Genomic DNA, 11,462 nt, shown 5'->3' with positions numbered 1-11,462 from the left:
AAACTTTCTGGCTCTTACTGTATCCTGGTCATTGATCCTCTCATCAAGGGGAAAAGTTTCTTCCTGTCTATGCTATCTATGCCCTGCAAAATTTTATACATCTCAATCATTTCCCCTCTCAATCTCCTCTGCTCTAAGGAAAACACCTCCAGTCTGTTCAATCGCTCTTCATAACTGAGACTCTGCAGAACAACCCTCTGGGAAATCTCCTCTGCACTCTGTCCTAGTGCAATCACATCAGTGGAATGTGGATTCCAGAACTGCATACAATACTCTAACTGTGGCCTAACCAACATTTTACACAGTTCTGGTATGACCTTCCTGCTCTATGCCTCGGCTAATAAAGGCTGGTATACCATATGCCTTCTTAACCACTTTATGTATCTGTCTGATACCTTAAGGGACCGGTTTACGTGCACACCAACGTCCCTCTGATCCTCAGTGCTTCCCTAGATCCTACCATTCATCGTGTATTCCCTTGATGGTTCTGCCCAAGTTCATCATCTCACATTTATCCGAATTGGGTCCATTTGCTGTTGATGTGACCACTCCATCCATACCCTCCTTTAATCGAAGGCTATCCTCCTCACTACTTACCAAACAACCAATTTATTATTTATTAATTTGAAATTTATCATCTGAGAAATTTACTGATCAACCCTGCTCAAAATCAGTTTAAGCAACAGGTTACTGCTGAAGATTAAGTATGTGGAGATATTACCAAAAAAAAAACAGATTATTTAAGAAATTGTTTGATATCTTTCTAAAATTGGTTTTATGTTTCTATTGTTTTTGAGGTAAAAGCTATTTCTGTAAAGTCATTGGTGGTATTGTGTCAGTGTGGATCTGTTAACTCATAGAGTCCCTACAGTGTGGAAGCAGGCCATTCAGCCCACTTGATCCACTATAACGCTCCGAACAGCAGCCTTCCCAGACCCACTCCCCCTACCCTCTCCCTGTAACCCGTCATTTCCCATGGCTAACCCACCTAGACTGCATATCCCTGGACAGCATGGCCAAGCCACCCTAACCTGCACATCTTTGGACTGTGGGAGGAAACTGGAGTAACTGGGGGAAACCCACGCAGACACGGGGAGAATGTGTCAACTAAACATAGAGACTTTTTCATTTCTAGATAAAATATCTTTATCTGGTCATTGTCACAAATGTTCTATACAGTAGCATATCAAGGAAACAAACAGACACTAGAGTTTGACTCTATCCAACAAACCAAAGATATTTCTTACTTGTACAAGTCTATATTTACATGCATTTGAGGCACCAGGAGGGTCCGATACCTGATCAGACCCCCATTTAACTTCAGCAGAAGAAGCTGAGACATTTTCCCCACTGCGCCTTGGCGATAGCTGTTCTAAACTTTAGTGCGTCCCTTAGTATGTAACCCTGGACCTTGGAATGTGCCAGTCTGTAACACTCAGTTGGGGTCAACTCCTTGTTCTGGAAGACCAACAAGTTTTGGGCAGACCAAAAGAGTGCTTTTCACCGAGCTGATGGCCCTCCAGGAGCAGTTGATGTTTGTCTCAGTGTGCGTCCCGGGGAACAGCCCATACAGCACAGAGTCCCTGTGCCCCGGAGCTGCCCGGGAAGGACCTCACCAAAATCCACTGCATCTTCTTCCGGACTTCCTTTGCAAAGACACGTTCCAGAAGGAGATGTGTGACAGTCTCTACCCCCAACCTCCCCCTCTGCAGCCATTTCAAGGGCAGCATACATTGTTGTACACTGACCGGGCCTACATGAAGGAGTGGTTAGCACTGCTGCCTCACAGCACTAAGGTCCCAGGTTTGATTCTAGCCTCAGGCGACTGTCTGTGTGGAGTTTGCACGTTCTCCCCGTGTCTGCGTGGGTTTTCTCCGGGTGCTCCGGTCTCCTCTCAAAGTCCAAAGATGTGCAGGTCAGGTGAATTGGCCATGCTAAATTGCCCATAGTGTTGGGTGCATTAGTCAGAGGGAAATGGGTCTGGGCAGGTTACGCTTCAGAGGGTTGGTGTGGACCTGTTGGGCCGAAGGGCCTGTTTCCACACTGTAGGGAATCTAATCTAATCTCACAGGTAGTGCAAACTCCACATAGACAGGAACCAAATACTGGTCCCAGGCACTGAGGCAGCATCTAACCACCGAGCCAGCCAGTCCATTCATATGCATTGACTGTTGTTTCAGAGCAGCAATTAAGGGCAGTGACAGTAGAAATGATGTCTGTAGAATGGACAGGCTGGGCCAACAGGTTCTCTATATAAGTCTACTGCACCACACAACAACAGCAGTGCTGGCTGTTCTAATTACACCTATCGCCAGCCGTGGGCGGGTGGATCAAAGCTGATTATGAAGTGTTTGTTGAAAGGGATCAGTTCTTGTCTGTATCAGAAGATGTGGGGAGATCAGGGAATAGACAGTGTCAGCTCGAACAGTGAGAGAGTAGGTCTGAGCCCCTCGCAACCCGTGTGGCTCTGTACCGATCGGAAGGTGGGGATGGCAGCAGTAGTGACCGCCTCGCCTTTCCTGAAACCCTTCGCTTTGAGATACTCCCCGGCGGGAGTGAGCCCAGCTCACCGCAGGCGCCACACTCTCCCCGCCAGCGAGTTCCGCAACCTGAGCCTGACAGACGCACTCAGCGTGTTCGAGATCGAGAGGGAAGGTAAGGCAAACTGCTGGGTGTGTGTGCGCGAGTGTACACTCGGCCCTTCCAGTGGCAACTATCCCTACTCTGACCAGCCCAGTCGCTTTCTCCTGCAACCGGTACAATTCTATATTCATATCCAGTAATTCATTTCTCCTGGAATTCTTTGATGTAATATTTTTCAAAGAATCAATATTTGAATGATGTTTTGTGTACAACTCCTTATTTAATATAGATTTTTAATTTCACACTTTTGTGTAAAATTTACCTCATATATTCCATTTTGATAATTTTATGTACAACTTATCGAATTTAGTTATTCCAATTTGACACTGTTTTGTATGCAATTTACCCAATACAGATATTCCAATGACACTGTTCGGTGTACAACACCTTATCTAATATAGATATTCCAATTTGGGAGAGCGTGGCTGAGGTCAAACTAATAGCCAGTGGAGATGGTTTCAAATGCCTGTTGGCAGCTGATAGATCTTAAATTCAATAAATAAATCTGGCTTTATTTATTTTGAAAACAAAGTATTCTGAAGAAGGGTCACTGGACCCGAAACTGTCTTTCTCCCACTCTCTGTCCACCAATGCTGCTGAGTTTCAGCAGCATTATCAGTTATTGTTTGAAATAAATTTGGATTTTTTTTGAAATTAAAAAAAATTGTGTCTTACAAACTGTGTAATTACTGTCATCAGTAAGAGGAGCCTATCTGGTTCATTCATGCTCTTTATGGAGAGAAATCCGTTCTACATGTGACTCCAGACTCACAGTAAAGTAGTTGTCTTTTAACTGAAATGGCCAGCAAGTCCCTCAGGTCAAAGGCAGCTAGGACACCCACATTGGTGTCACCCACATTTCATAAAAAAGGGGGGAAAAAATGAGATCCTGATAAATGACTGGTTTAGTTTTGCTATAACGCAAACCATCCTCACGCACATTTTAAGCTTTGGGAGAACAGCTGTGAATTCAGCTTCATTTGGGGTGGCATGGTGGCTCAGTGGTTAGCACTGCCATCTCACAGCGCCAGAAACCTGGGATCGATCCCAGCCTCAGGTGACTGTCTGTGTGGAGTAGCATCTTCTCCCTGTGTCTGTGTGTGTGTTTCCTCCCACAGTCCAAAGGTGTGCAGGTTGGGTGAATTGGCCATGCTGAATTGCCCTCAGTGTTCAGGGATGTGCAGGTTAGATGCATTAGTCTGGGGAAATATAGAGTAATAGGGACTGGGTCTGGGTGGGATACTCTTCAGAGGGTCAGTATGGACTTGTTGGGCCAAATGGCCTGTTCTCACACCGAAGGGATTCTAATCAACAATGTTCACAACTGTAAATGAGATATAGGAGCAGAAGTAGGCCGTTCAGCCCATCAAGTCTGCTCCACCATTCCATGAGATCATGGCTGATCTAATAACCCCCAACTCCACTTTCCAGCATCTTGGATCCCAGGGTCTATCCAAGCAACTCTTTTAGGAATTGGTTAAATGTAGCTGAGAAGTCTCAACAATAACAATGTGCTTAAATACGAACATTTATTGAGTAATAACGATGGAAAGAAAAAATAAAAGACTGAACTATGAACATCTATTAAGTAATAAAAAAGATGGAAAAGGAAGGAAAAGAAAGCAATGAGCCTCATGCTCCCGCCTGCCCATCGGGGCCCCCTCGATCGACGGCTGGTCTGGAGGCTTAGCTTTGTTCCTGGCACCATTCACAACCCCGACCTGAGGCGACGTCCAACAACTCGGAACGAAGCACACACTCTCTCTTACAAGGTGTAATAAACAGCAAGTACAGAAAAGCAGATACAGAAAACAGGCTGCTTGCAAGTACAGAAAACAAGCTTTGATTGTGCTGTCTGCGGCACATCAGGAATGTTCACAGGACTCAGTCAAGGTTGAATATCATCAACAAGTTTAGTAGTTTGGCCCATTCTATCCACTTTTTTTCCTCCTAGCCCTTCATGACCTGACTGGTTAAAAATCTGTCTATCACACCTTTGAATATACTTAATGATCTAACTTCAACAACCCTCTGCGGTAAAGAATTCCACAGATTCACGACCATCTGAGAGAAGAAATTCCTCCTCCTCTCTGTCTTAAATAGATGATCCCTCACTCTGAGATTAAGCTCTCTGGCCCTGGACTTCCCCAAAGGGGAGACCTTCTCTAAGAATTTTTAATGCTTCATATAAACAAATAAAATTATAATGGGAATAGATAGGATTGAAGCAGGGGGGGGTTGTTTCCATCGGTGCGTGAAACTAAAACTAGGGGACATAGCCTCAAAATAGGGGGAACAAATTTAGGGTTGAGCTAAGGAGGAAGTTCCTCACCCAATGGTTTTGAATCGGTGGAATTCCCTGCCCGATGATGCTACCTCATTGAATGTTTTTAAGGCAAAGATAGATTTTTGAACAATAAAGGAATTCAGGGTTATGGTGAGCAGGTGGGTAAATGGAGCTGAGTCCATGATAAGATCATCTTATTGAATGGCAGGGCCAGACATGGTGGCACATGGCTTAGTGGTTAGTACTACTGCCTCACAGCAGCAGGGTCCCAGGTTCAATTCCAGCCTTGGGTAACTGTCTGTGTGGAGTTTGCACATTCTCCCCATGTCTGCATGGATTTCCTCCCACAGTCACAAAGATGTGTGGGGCAGGTGAATTAGCTATGCTAAATTGCTCATAGTATTAGGTGCATTAGTTGGAGGGAAATGGGTCTGGGTGGGTTACCCTTCAGAGGGTTGGTGTGGACTGGTTGAGCTGAAGGGCCTGTTTCCACACTGTAGGGAATCTAATTTACTCCCACTTCTGTTTCTTTTGTTTTTTCTTGTGTGAGAAATGCTTTACTTCAACAGTCAATCATCATCCACAGTTTCTGAGAATACCAGACTCATCAGGGACAAAAAGAAACTCAGTGCGTCTTCTCTATTTTTTCACCTTTAGCGTTTATTTCAGTCTCTGGAGAATGTCCTTTGCGCATGGATGAAGTCAGACACTTTCTTGAGCTCTGCCCGGAGTTATCCCTTGGCTGGTTTGAAGAAGGGAGGCTGGTAGCCTTTGTAATTGGCTCTGGATGGGACAAGGACAAGTTGTCACAGGTCAGATACACTACCTTTCTTCTTACATAGTGTACTACTCTGTGAGGACCCACTCTGTTTAGTTATATTATTTCTTCTAAACAACATTGAATATGCTGGAAACCGTCGACACAAAGTAACATTTATGATATTGTGATTAACATAAAAATATTCATCTTTCACATTGCCAAAGCTGTCAGATTTTATAGATGAATGACTTAAAAATGAATAGAACGGAAGGAAAAGACAAAATAGATGTAGACTGATTAGTCACATATTTAAATCATTTACTCAATTCCACTTACATGGCACAAGCTGTATTAGTGAGATTCAGAAGCATGAGAAAAATCAAATGAGATTGAAAAGGTGGGAGAGTGGCAGAGATGAAACATAATAAATGCGAAGCTCACAAAATTGATAGAATATCAAAAGGTTTCTGATAATGAAGTTCCTGAGCTACTAAGGTAACCAACATTTCTGATCACAGCAACAGAGGATGGCCCTGTTCTTGAAATTTTGTTGAAGTTTAATAATGTTGTCTGGCTGCCTCCTTCCGTACTGTTCATCCCTCAATCCTTTCAGTAGCAACATCGACAGCCTTCCGCATGTCAGAGGAACTCTGCCTTCCTTTCTTAATGAGTTCATTTGCCTTCTTTTCTTTAAGAAATCTCTTGTTGTTCTGGTCTCATTTAGCAGTTTGTAGGAATCTAGGAGGTGCAACAGTAAAAGTAATTTGGCACCAACAGTAGAGCCCACCCAGCAAGGTACAGTATTGCTGCAGATAAACCCCCTTTCCCAAGTACCACACCCCCATCACTCAACATACTAATCCTCTGCTGTTTCCACAGATGTTATATCACTTGCGGGCTTTTTGAAATTGTTTCAGATGTTCAATGTGAGTTTCTGTTGGTCATACTCACAGTCCTTTTCAGTGAGAATGTGTTTTCTAGCTTGTTTTTATTTTAAGTTTATTTCCGTGTAAAAGTTTAGATTTGTGAACACGTTTGAGACAGATGTTGTGTTATTGAACAACACAATAGAGAATGAAAAGATCATACATTATGTTAATTGAATCTAATTCCAGATGTAACTGTGTCCCATCTGATTAAAGTATTACTGTTGGACTCACATCTTCAATTTACTAATGAGTCTTCCTTCATAGATTTAGTCCTTAAGTAACTAGCTCTAAAATCATTTTTGTTGCCCCTTTCTAACTCTCAATATGTTGAGTTTGAAAAACAAATCTAAAGGAATTGTAAGTGCCATCATTTTAATAAAATGGAGTGTTATTAATGTAATATAATCTTGCATCCCAGGATCCATACTCTGTCCTTCTGCTGGTGTAAATATTTTTATTATCTCGCATAAAGGGTGATCTTTTGCTCCCTTCAAATTTTAATAATTCATTCTTGTAATCAAAGTATTTTTTGCACCAATGCACACTTCCATTAGAGTCATCTGCATCAGGTGCTAAAATGCTTTTTATGTCCCCTATAATTTTGACATTAGCAGACTTGGAAAATAAACCAGATTTTGAAAATGGCAACAGTTCTGAGGAAGAGTCGCTGAGCCCAAAAACATTAACTGTGCTTTCTCTCCACAGATGCTTCCAGACCTGCTGAGCCTTTCCAGCAATTCCTGCTTTTGATCTCCAGCATCTGCAGTTCTTTCAGATTTAAGTTCAAAATAATCTACTTTAATATAGATTGTAAAAGGAGGGCAAAGAACTAAGTTCAGGATACACTGCAGAGACTGACTATTGTAAAGACAACTTAATATTTCAGCTAATTTGGTAGTCACTTACTGCAATTAACATGACTTACACTTTATTATACCTGTTTTGTATTAACAAAACTAAGAAGCATATTTAGATTTTTGCAAAAACAGAGAAAATAGAAGCTGATCTCATCCTTAAATTAATATTCAAATTACTTCCTTATATTTCAGTTCCATATGATCTCTTATGCTGTAGTCTAGATCCACCTTTAATGAATTCAAATTGATGGGATTAGTTAAGGGTAAAGAGCATATTTGAGATACAAGAATGCTAGTGGAGATGGCTTTAGCCCCAGTAAACATAGAAGAAAGACAATAAGTTCAATTTAGACATTCCATCTTGTAATCTTGAAGGCCATTGGTGCCAATCCAGAATAGAAAACAAGTCAACAATATCGTAAGACAAAAAAACTGCAGATTTAAAACAAACAAAATTAGAAATTTCTGGAGAAAATCAGCAGGTCTGGCAGCTTCTGTGAAGAAAAGAAAAAGAGTTAAATAGAGTTTTAATGTGTAACAAAGCATGTGGCCGATCCTCTGTAACTGCATAAACTACAGAGAAAGGAACAAAATAGCTGAGGGGGCACAAGGAAGATCATGTTAAATTGCTTTTACAAGTGTTCCATTTGAAAATATTTGCACTTCCATATTAAGAATATGACAAATGGTACACTAAATTAAGGTTAAAAAATTTAAATTTGACACATGGAAAATAGGCAAGTTACCTGAACAATTGACATTCTTAAAATAGGAGGATGGGTGGGTGGGTGCAAAGCTTTGCTTTTTGAACTTGGATAGCAAGTTGGGCTAGGCCATTGAGTCCCAGTATCCAACTTGTGCTAGCCAGTGGAGGCGAGATCTCCTGGGACCTATCAATGGTTGCTGTGTGCTGGGTTTTGTGAAGGCAGCAAATATTAATTTGACCTATTTTGCTGCCTCTTCCCAGTTATGATCATGAATTTCTATCATTTATATTCTATGGACAGCCTGACCAAAATCAGCCTCTCCAACATCAAGATGTGAACAACATGCCCTTCTATTCAATAGCCCACTCATCAGCTGCTGGTCCAGAAACTAAAAATTCTACTCAAGGTTTTTATTCAGCAATCATTCGGATTGCAATAGATTAGTTCTTTGAAATTATTATTCCCATACCTACAATCAGCAAGAAGGTATATCATCTGCAAAACAATTATTGCAAACGTATTTGCTTATAGAGGAGGTTTTGTCTCAATTGAGACATTTAATAAGGCATTGAATCGAAATAATGTTCAGGGAATATGGGGAAAAGGCAGGAGATTGGAACTAGGTAATAGAACTATTGCAGGTGGAATGAGCTCTGCACTGTAACAATTCTATGATTCTATATTTGCAATTGCTTGAAAATGTTTACTAAACAACCTAATGCACAACTTTTAACTTATAATATAAATAAAATGAATGTTAACGTTTCACATGCTTGTAGGATGCTATGACCATTCATGTCCCTGGGGGCTCCACTGTGCACATTCACGTTCTGGCTGTCCACCACAAGTGCCGTCAGCAGGGGAAAGGTTCCATTATCTTATGGCGATACTTACAATACCTGCGATGTCTGCCCACAGTCAAGCGAGCTGTTCTAATGTGTGAAGATTTCTTGATCACATTCTACCAGAAAGCTGGCTTTAGAGAGATCGGACCTTCTGGCATTGTAGTGGGTCCCCTCACATTTACTGAAATGGAATACCCTCTAGGTGGAGGAGCTTACCTGCGGAGAAATAGCGGCTGCTAAACTACGGTCTCAAACCTAGTGGCGTGAATTTCAGACCTGCTGTTTCAATAGCCTCTATGCTACCTTTAATGTACTGATGTTCCTATTAACTGGCGATGTTTCATCAGTATTCCGTTTGTTTTAAGTAGATTGACAATAATGTTTAAGTGTTGACATGAATTTAGCGATGACAGTGGACTAAAATTAGCATTCTGAGAAATCGAAGGCAGACTTCTCACCTTTAACAAGTACATAAAAACATGGAAAAGCAGATTGATTGCCTGTTCCACAGCTCATCCAGCTACGCGCACACACAGACACACACAAATCCCGTGGCTTGATTAATATGTACCTGTCTGCAGGCTGTTATCAACTTTAATGGAAAAGTCTGTTTTAAAATTTTAACATCGCATCCTCAAGAAATATTGTTTTGCTTACAGTATATTTAACTGATCAACATCTGGATCAGTTATACAACTTATGTCTAATATATTTCAAAAAATGATTTCAGCAATTGTGGGTTAACATAATACTTCCTATTAGATCAGGTGCCAGTATTTACTAAAATTCAATAATTCCTCCTTAGTCACCCATTTTTTAAACATCTCGATTCCTAGTAATAAAGTTTTAAAAACCTAATGATAGATATATTGCCAAAAGCAATTTTCATTTACTCATCTGACAAATCAGCTGATTATCTAACTGAATACTCCAAGTCTAATAAATCTCAGAATCATACAGCAGGGAAACAGAGCCTGTCGTCCGCACCAAGTTCCCAAACTAAACTAGCGCAACCTGCCTGCATTCGGCCCATATCCCCCTAAACTTTTCCTGTTCATGTACTTCTCCAAATGGCTTTTAAATGTTGTAATTGTAGCTGCATCCATCACTTCTTCTGGCAGTTCATTCCACACACTAACCACTCTCTGTGTAAAAGTGTTGCCCCCCATGTCCTTTTTACATCTTTCTCCTCTCACCTTAAAGTTATGCCCCCTAGCTTTAAACTCCTCTACCTTAGTCTTCTGATATTTAAATTGAATGTAATTTATTTGCTTGGCTACTGATATGACTATTTGTATATTGCCAAAATCTAAATACGCAATGTTATGTATCTTTATAGATACAGTGCTCTGTTATTTACCATACATTAAAGGTTATCTTTGTACTGTAATCATTTTTCAATAAAAGATATCATCCTAATTAAGAGTATCTAGTCTGGTGTGTTTAGTGCTATCAGTAAAATTTCTTTCATGCCATTACATTATGTTAAAGGGAACTCAGTTGAGATACTGGATCAACAATGTAATTTTCTCTCCCCTTGTAGGCAGCAACTAAGATAAATAATTAAAGGTCAGAACTGTCCCCATCTATCACCACCCTCCTCTGCCTGGCTGAGCTCGCCCTCACTCTGAACAATTTCTCCTTTAACTCACTTCACTTGCCTCAGGTCTGACCCACTTGGGCCCCAGTTATGCCTGTCCCTTTGTGGCTTATGTGGAACATTCCTTCTTCCAGTTCTACTCTGGATCCTGGAGTATTTCTCTTAGGTGCCACCTATAGGGCAGCTTGGAGGCTCAGTGGTTAGCACTGTTGCCTCACAGCATCAGGGTCCCAGGTTCGATTCCAACCGTGGCGGCTGTCTGTGTGGAGTTTGCACATTCTCCCCGTGTCTGCATGGGTTTGCTCTGGGTGCTCTGGTTTCCTCCCACAGTCCAAAGATGTGCCGGTCAGGTGAAGTGGCTATGCTAAATTGCCTGTAGTGTTAGGTGCATTTGTTAGAGGGAAATGGGTCTGGGTGGGTTACTCTTCGGAGGGTCGGTGTGGACTTGTTGGACCAAAGGGCCTGTTTCCACACCGTAGGGAATCTAATCTAATCTCCACCCACAACTCTTTCTTGGGTTTATCGATGCTATCATCAGAGCAGCTTCCCTATCTCATCCAGAATTGGGAAAATTTATCAATATCACTTCTAGTGTCCACCCTGCTCTCATTTGTACTTGGCCCATCTCTGATCCCCCCTCCCTTCCTCAACATCTCTGCTCCTGTTTCTGGGGTTAGGCTTGGCACAGACTCCCAGTTACCTTGACTATATATGCTCCCATCCTATTTCCAGTAAAGACTCTACTCCATTCTTCCAGCCTCTCTATCTCCATTGCATCTGCTCTGATGATGCCAAGGGGGGATGTCCAAAATGTCCACTATCTTCCCCAACCAA

The 11,462-nt window shown here is 41.7% G+C and overlaps 1 protein-coding gene across 1 annotated transcript; it reads left to right on the top strand.

Annotated features, from left to right (window-relative positions):
* The first annotated feature begins 2,327 nt into the window (after nucleotides 1-2,327).
* On the top strand, nucleotides 2,328-10,447 carry LOC122560493 (serotonin N-acetyltransferase-like). Its single transcript, XM_043711145.2, has 3 exons — nucleotides 2,328-2,655; nucleotides 5,588-5,742; nucleotides 8,963-10,447. Exons 1-3 carry the CDS (start codon nucleotides 2,343-2,345, stop codon nucleotides 9,266-9,268), a joined length of 774 nt encoding a protein of 257 aa, XP_043567080.1. The 5' UTR covers nucleotides 2,328-2,342; the 3' UTR covers nucleotides 9,269-10,447.
* Nucleotides 10,448-11,462: the final 1,015 nt, after the last annotated feature.

This window comes from Chiloscyllium plagiosum, unplaced genomic scaffold (assembly GCF_037043375.1).
Source record: "Chiloscyllium plagiosum isolate Xiang-an unplaced genomic scaffold, Cpla_swu_hap1 HiC_scaffold_20, whole genome shotgun sequence".
NCBI lineage: Eukaryota > Metazoa > Chordata > Chondrichthyes > Orectolobiformes > Hemiscylliidae > Chiloscyllium > Chiloscyllium plagiosum.
Note: the sequence above shows the minus strand (reverse complement) of the source record. Positions and strands in the feature narration are given on the sequence as shown.

Excerpts from the sequence above, each read along its gene's own strand:
- LOC122560493 (XM_043711145.2), top strand. The coding sequence starts at position 2,343 with ATGAAGTGTTTGTTGAAAGGGATCAGTTCTTGTCTGTATCAGAAGATG. Across the intron at positions 2,656-5,587 it reads GTTCGAGATCGAGAGGGAAG|CGTTTATTTCAGTCTCTGGA; the intron begins GTAAGGCAAACT and ends TTTCACCTTTAG. Across the intron at positions 5,743-8,962 it reads ACAAGGACAAGTTGTCACAG|GATGCTATGACCATTCATGT; the intron begins GTCAGATACACT and ends ACATGCTTGTAG.